Source organism: Rhincodon typus, chromosome 10 (genome assembly GCF_021869965.1).
Source record: "Rhincodon typus isolate 14 chromosome 10, sRhiTyp1.1, whole genome shotgun sequence".
Lineage (NCBI taxonomy): Eukaryota > Metazoa > Chordata > Chondrichthyes > Orectolobiformes > Rhincodontidae > Rhincodon > Rhincodon typus.
In genome coordinates this window covers 32,753,662-32,761,003 of record NC_063341.1, presented here as the reverse complement: position 1 = coordinate 32,761,003, position 7,342 = coordinate 32,753,662, and the positions used below count along the sequence as shown (strand labels likewise).

At 43.1% G+C, this 7,342-nt stretch overlaps 1 protein-coding gene across 2 annotated transcripts; it reads left to right on the top strand.

The window, feature by feature from the left end:
- The first annotated feature begins 1,111 nt into the window (after positions 1-1,111).
- Positions 1,112-5,554, top strand: LOC109937434 (GTP-binding protein Di-Ras2-like). 2 transcript variants are annotated; one of them, XM_020536013.2, is made up of 2 exons: positions 1,112-1,199; positions 4,577-5,554. In XM_020536013.2, exon 2 carries the CDS (start codon positions 4,687-4,689, stop codon positions 5,281-5,283), a length of 597 nt encoding a protein of 198 aa, XP_020391602.1. In that variant the 5' UTR covers positions 1,112-1,199; positions 4,577-4,686; the 3' UTR covers positions 5,284-5,554. The 2 variants fall into 2 exon arrangements, with proteins under 2 accessions (XP_020391602.1, XP_048458128.1); XM_048602171.1 differs by lacking the exon at positions 1,112-1,199 and adding an exon at positions 2,111-2,212.
- Positions 5,555-7,342: the final 1,788 nt, after the last annotated feature.

Below are 7,342 nucleotides of genomic sequence, written 5' to 3'. Positions count from 1 at the left end.
TATAACCTGACCCACTGTGTTCCTCCAGCTCCACACTGTGTTGACTCTGACTCCAGCATCTGCAGTTCTTGGTATCTTCAAATGAACTTTGGCAAGAAATTCAACTTATGTCCAAAACAGACATGAAATTGGCATTGCCATGCTTGTGCCAATCTATCTCAAGTAAAGATCCAAGTCAAATTCAGCTTTGAACTTTGTTTAACTGCTGCCAATGTGGGCATTGCCCACTGCAACCCACTTTAGCAGACATGATGGAAAATTCACTGACTGAAGATTAGAAATCAACAAAGTCTGGGAGGAAAGTGGCAACCCCAGGGTGGGGTGCTTCCAATGTGTTGGAGAGAAACACAATAGTTTGGAGGTCCAGAGGAAGTGCTGGTGCCTGACCTGCACTCACTATAATTCAAGCTGTACATTTGCTGGACTTTATCATTAATGGATTTCCCCAGGATTTCTGGGGTTAGAAGGCTCAACAGTTGGCACAACACAGCACAAGTACTGCCCATTTGTATGTGAGATCCAGTAACTGATGTATCATTCTGAGATGACTTTTTTTCCCAAATGGGTTTCAAAAGTCGCTGGAGCCAATCTGTGTCTGGTTTATTTCTGTGTTATTCAGATGCAGGGGAACTGGAGAGGCTCTTCACCATTGCAGGGAATTAGGAGCTACATCTCTCCACTCTGTTACTTTTAAGAAGAGCTGATGTAGGTCAAGGATAAAGGAATAGGGGGTATGTGGGAACAGGGGAGGTATGAATGGAATTCTATGGGAGGGGTAAACACTGAGACTGATTGGTTGGGCTGAATGGCCTATTATTCTGTTGGAAATTCATGTATTTCCATGAAGCTGCCATTAACACTCAATTGTCAGCTCCATGAATGGACTGTTCCACATAGACAAAAAAATGAATGAAAATCGGGGTTGTTATTTTCGAAAATCGATACAAACAGTCGCCTTTCCCTGTCACGTGTCGCGTAAAGAATCCGAGTGTAGAGAGTAGGACATAAATCAAACCACGGGAAGACTTTTTTATTTACCTTCCTTGGGAGAAAGGTCGGAATTTACTCGCTTTATTTCAAATGTATTCTCTTCTCCCCCGACAGGAATGGAATTTCCCTGACCCCGCTTTCTATATGGCAAATAGTGTACGCAGGAATTTTTATATACTGTTAAAAACCCTCCATGGAACAGACATGAGGTATGTACAATTGGAAAGGATGTTTTAAATTGGGGAGCGGGTGGAGATGGATGGAAGACCATGATCGTTATAAAGAGATTTTTTTTGTACGATTTGTCGTAATAGCCCGATGACTGTAAATTCATATACATTACTCGTCAAATAGCTATCATTGCCAGCTCGCTTGGGTCTGGGAGTGTCTGTCTTGCTGGAGGTTGGGTAAACAGCGAGTGAGCGATTTTCTCTTGTATCTTGCTTTTTTAAAACGTAAAAGTATTGTCATTTATGAATCTAATTCTAGGAACAGTGTCTGTTCGCTCGCCCGCGGGGTGTCGGTTTAATTCACTCAGGGCTCTGGGGATGTCTGATCTACAGTGGGTAGCTCCGGAGCCTTGAGCAGTTTAATCGGTGCTCCCATCTCCGTTAGAAATCCCAGGTTCCAGATTGAAAAGCCATTTGAAAGGCAGAACCGTCTATTTCAACCATCAGAAATGCACCGAAAAGAATTAGTTGCATCAATTGCAATGTGTGCAGCATATAATATTAGCTGTCCACCATATAATATATATATAAACAAAAATAACTGGAGGACACAGGGAGAAAATAACTGGAAAGGTTGAAGAAAATAACTGGAGGAGTGGGAGAAAATAGCTGAAGGGAGGGAGAAACTGCAAATAACTGGAGAGGTAGAAGAAAGAAAGCTGGTGGGAGGCGAGTGTTGTGGAGGCTAATTTGGAGAGCTGTTTGTAGAGACCAGCTTCAGAAGCTGGAGGCAGGGAATCGACCCCGGGACAGAATTCTGCAACTGACGTCAGACGGAGATCTTTCCAGTGATCTTCTCCCCCCACACATCGTCACTTCTTTAGTCATTTCCAGGGATTTCCTTTCTCCAGTGAGTTTCTATGCCCCAATTTTAAGAGAGCGGAGACATACAGAACTGGCTGGGATTGCTCGTTTCCCGAAATTCCTGAAGTGCTCCGTGTTGCCACCTTTCCTTTCAGCTCCTGTGGCTGCACTAACACCAGCCAGTCAAGGTACCTCGATTTTACCCGGCATTGTAGACTGCGAATGGCCAGAGGCTACTTGGAACAGCTCCATTTGATTGTGTATTCACGCAGCACCAACGTGTACAGGTCGGCCAGGACTGCTGTGCGGAGCAACAGTACTGCCTGGTTTTTGACCTATCTCTAATAACAGGGCACTGGGATCGATTTTGACATCCCATCTGTTGCGCGAGTAGCCTCTGTGAACTGGGCAGACTTGGAATTCCTGGGAACCTTGCCGCCGGTATGTGGACTGCATTTCACATTCCCCCAGCCTCTTACATGCAGATTGGCAGCTCAAATTATCGTGCGAAATGATCTTAGTGGAGTCTGAAGGAAGATGTGTTTTTTTCTCTCTCTCTCCAGCAGAGGTGTTGATTGGAATATATCAGACTTAAGAGCTGGACGTTTATAAAAGCATGAGGGGCACGGATAGCCAAGGTCGTTTTCCCAGGATGGGAGAGTCCAAAACTAGAGGGCATAGGTTTAAGGTGAGAGAGGAAAGATTTAAAAGGGACCTAAGGGGCAACATTTTCACACAGAGGGTGGTGCGTGTATGGAATGAGCTGACAGAGGAAGTGGTGGAGGCGGCTACAATTACAACATTTAAAAGGCATCTGAATGGGTACATGAACAGGAAGGATTTAGAGGGATATGGGCCAAATGCTGGCAATTTGAGACTAGATTAATTTAGGATATCTGGTCATTGTGGACTGGTTGGACCGAAGGGTCTATTTCCGTGCTGTATAACTCGATGACTCTATAACTAGAATGATTGAAAATAGGAAATTACATTTCCTTTGCATGGGATTTTTCCCCAGTATTTTAGAATTGACTTCTGTGATTTAATTAGTTGAAGTTAGAGCTATTGGTCTGTGTGACTACCAAACATTTTATCTTGAGTTTATGGGATTTTCTGGGACTTGTATGGATGATTTGGGATCAATTCTATAATTTACTGAACTCTTCCATGAAAGCCACAAACTAATTGATTTTGATTACAACTATTTGTTTTTCTCCTTGATCTGCTTCAATTTGTTACCCAATAATGTCTTTTAATTGAATATTGAAGAGGCTATGTTCGCAAATATATTCAATGGGGCTATTGCACATTTTTGATTAAATGGTGCATACCACAAGAGCACACTGATACAGACAATTCTCAGTTGGTTAGTTAGTGAATTTGAGGTCATTTTTGTTTCATAGGGGCCGATTTGGTTGGGTGGCAAGCATTATTGTCCTTCTATCTCAATTGGTAATTATGGTAGTGAAGATAAAATTAAACATAGGCCTTGTGTGCATTCCCAATTGCCACACCAATTGTGGACATATCTTCAGCTATTTCAGCTCGACTGCTAAAATTCTCCCTGCAGACCTCTCTAGCTCTCTCCCTTAAGCCGCTCCTTACATCAAGGACCAGAATGAAGAGTGGCATCACAAGCACAGGGAGGCAATGGCCTAGTGTCATTATCACTAGACTGTTAACCCAGATACTCAGGTAATGTTTCTGGGGACCCAGGTTCAAATGCCACTATTGCAGATTGTGGAATTTGAATTTAATCAAGAGTCTAATGATGACTATGAATCCCTTGTTGATTGTCAGGAAAACCCGGTCTGGATCACTGATACCCTTTAGGGAAGGAAACTGCCGTCCATACCGGGTCTGGTCTGCCTTGACTCCAGACCCAAAGTGATGTGGTTGACTCTTAACTGCTCTCTCTTCAATAAATGCTGGTCTAGTCAACAAAGCCCTCATCCCATGAATGAGTTTAAAAAAAATTGGTGTCATGAGTACCAAGACAACAGTGTCTGTTCTGCAGCTCTGACTAAATTGTACCAGTTGTGCTCCTGTTCTAACCGGACCCACTTGCAGAGTACCCCACCCAGCCCCTGCTCTCAGGTCTCCACCCCACATCCACAGTCACTCCCCAACTCCATTTTCACTGCCCACTCCCTATTTCCTCCCTTTGCCCTCCCTCCTACCCTTCCTTCAAAGTACTGTGACAATTTTCAAGCCTCATACTAAGTCACAGTGGAAAGGGTTTGGGAAGCCTGGCTGACAATTTATCCCTTACCATTTGTTTATTTTGCTGTCAGAATACTGTAGCACCTTTGACTTTGAGTTAATGTCTGATTCCACTCAACAGAGTTTTAAATGAACTCATAAGTATATGGGTAATAAGAGATGGGATGCAGGAGCTTTTGGAATTACCAAAAGTAATGAGGCAATGTTGATCCAGCAGATGTGCTAAGGTAATGTTGGAAACAGGTGCTGGTATGGAGGTGGAAATATTGGTCTCTGATGCATAGGACATGAGGCTAATTGAATGTTTGCTTGTTTGTTTGTTTTTACAGCTCCACAACATCTGTGGGAATGTAAGGCGCTAGAATTACACACCATTAAACCAATTCTTAACTGCAAAGGATTTATTGTTCATTCACAAATCTGCAGATAATCTTCAGAAATGCCAGAGCAAAGCAACGATTACCGGGTTGTTGTGTTTGGAGCTGCAGGAGTTGGGAAAAGTTCCTTAGTCCTGCGCTTTGTTAGAGGAACTTTCAGAGAAACATACATTCCAACAATTGAAGATACATACAGGCAGGTAATCAGCTGTGATAAAAATATTTGTACACTTCAAATCACGGACACCACAGGCAGCCATCAATTTCCTGCAATGCAGAGGCTGTCTATTTCCAAAGGGCATGCCTTCATTCTAGTTTACTCTGTCACAAGCAAACAATCCATGGAGGAATTGCAGCCCATCTATGAGCAGATCTGTCAAATCAAAGGGAACATTCAGAACATCCCTATTATGTTAGTGGGAAATAAGAGTGATGAGACTCAAAGGGAAGTGGAGGCTGCTGAAGGAGAAGCTCTCGCCACAAAGTGGATGTGTTCTTTCATGGAAACCTCTGCCAAACTCAACTACAATGTACAGGAACTTTTCCAGGAGTTGCTTAATTTGGAAAAGAGGAGGGCAGTGAGTCTCCAAGTGGATGGAAAGAAATCTAAACAGCAAAAAAGAAAAGATAAACTGAAAGGAAAATGCTCCCTAATGTGAAATGCAAGCTTTTAAAATCATATCTATTGCATGGTGCAACCAGGCATGGATTTCATAGATTTCCTGTGAAAAAGGGGCCACTTTTACACAGAATGACTCATTTCCTAACAACCTATGAGACAGATAAAACAAGTCTTATATCAGTCCTAATCATAATGAATCAAGATTCAGCATCAAATCCCATCACTGATGGATTGCACTATCAGCTTAGGTTGTTGGTTAAAAAAGACATGCTTCTTGCATTTTCACATTTATATCATAGTTTCCATATGCACATGGTTAATGCAACAAAATAAATTAAAATTTTATCTGCATGAATAATGACTGGATCATTCTTATTTTACCACAGAGCAGATATTTTGCATTAGAGTAAAACAATTCAAATACACCCGATTGTTGACAAATTAAATGTAGTTAATGACATTTATTTCAGTTTTCAATTTTCAATTTTGTTCCTTTGAGGCAGTAACTTGCCTTGACAATACCACAGCAATGATGCACTCCTCTCCCTGGATCAATTGACCATTCTTTGTGCATGTTAGACAACTTGTATTGGTATGATAGTTGAACATCCTGGACGTTACTGTTCTCACCAATAGTCATAGATCTGCATATTTTCAACAAGGGCTCAGCATAAAGGGGTGGCCACGGTACCCACATGGGCCCCAGTTATGCCAGTCTCTTTTTGGGACACGTGGATCATTCCTTGTTCCTGTTTCTCTCTCGCATCTGGAATTGGAAAAAGTTATCAATTTCACTTCCAATTTTCACCCTGCTCTCACCTTCACTTGAACCATCTCTGATTCTTCCCTTCCCTTCCTTGACATTTCTGTTTCCATTTCTGGGGATATGCTGGCCACCGATATCCATTACAAACCCACTGATTTCCATGGTTACCTTGACTATATATTCTCACACCCTGCTTCCTCTAAAGACTCTGTTCCATTCTCCCAGTTCCTCTGTCTCCATCGCATCTGTTCCAATGATGCCAACTTTGAGCAGGGGGCCTCCAAAATGTCCACTTTCTTCCTCAGCACATGATTCCCCAGCACCATGGTCGACAGGGTGCTCAGCTGTATCTGACCCATCAGCCCTTATTCCATCTCTTCCCTCCTACAACAGCGATAGGGTCCCCTCATTCTCACCTGCCATCCCACCAGCATCCACATTCAAAGGATCATTAACTGCCATTTCTGCCACCTCTAGTGAGATGCCACTACCAGACATATATTGCCCTCCTTTTGCCAGCTTTCCACAGGCACAGTTCCCTCCCGGACACCCTAGTTCACTCCTCTACCCGCACAGCACCTTCCCATGCAAACACAGAACGTGAAACACCTGCTGATTTACTTCCTCCCTCCTCACTAACCAAGGCCTCGGACACACCTTCCAGAATTTATCTAGTCTACTGCATTTCCTGCTCATAATGTGGTCTACTCTACATTGGGGAAATGAAGCGCAGACTGGGTGATCGTTTTGCAGAACACCTATGTTCTGTCCACAAAAATGATCCTGCGCTTCAAGTTGCCTGCCATTTCAACACACCATTGTATTCCCTAGTTGACATCTCAGTGTTGGGCTTGCTGCAGTGCTTTTGTGAAGTTCAGTGCGAGCTAGAAGAACAGCATTCAATTTTCTGCTTGGGGACCCTGCAGCTTTCTGGACTCAATATCGAGTTCAACAATTTTAGGGCTTGAGGCACCTTCTCCCATGTTCTTACCCCAATTCCAACACACCAGCCCTTGTTGTAACATGGGCTACTACCACGAACAACTCATTGTCAGTCGCTAATGGTCTTCATTAACAGCTATTCATTCTCCTGGACTGACCTTTACCTGTTCCTTTGTCTGCCCAATTGTTTTTCTCTCTCTCCCTGGGCTTCATCTCCACCTATCATTTATTCCTTTCTCCTCTCACCCAATCCCATCTATACACCAACCCCATCGTAGCTACCAACTGTTCTGAAGAAGGGTCACTGGACCTGTAATGTCAATTCTGCTTTCTCTCTGTAAATGCTGCTGAGTGTTTCCAATAATTTTTGTTTTCATTTCTGAGAATC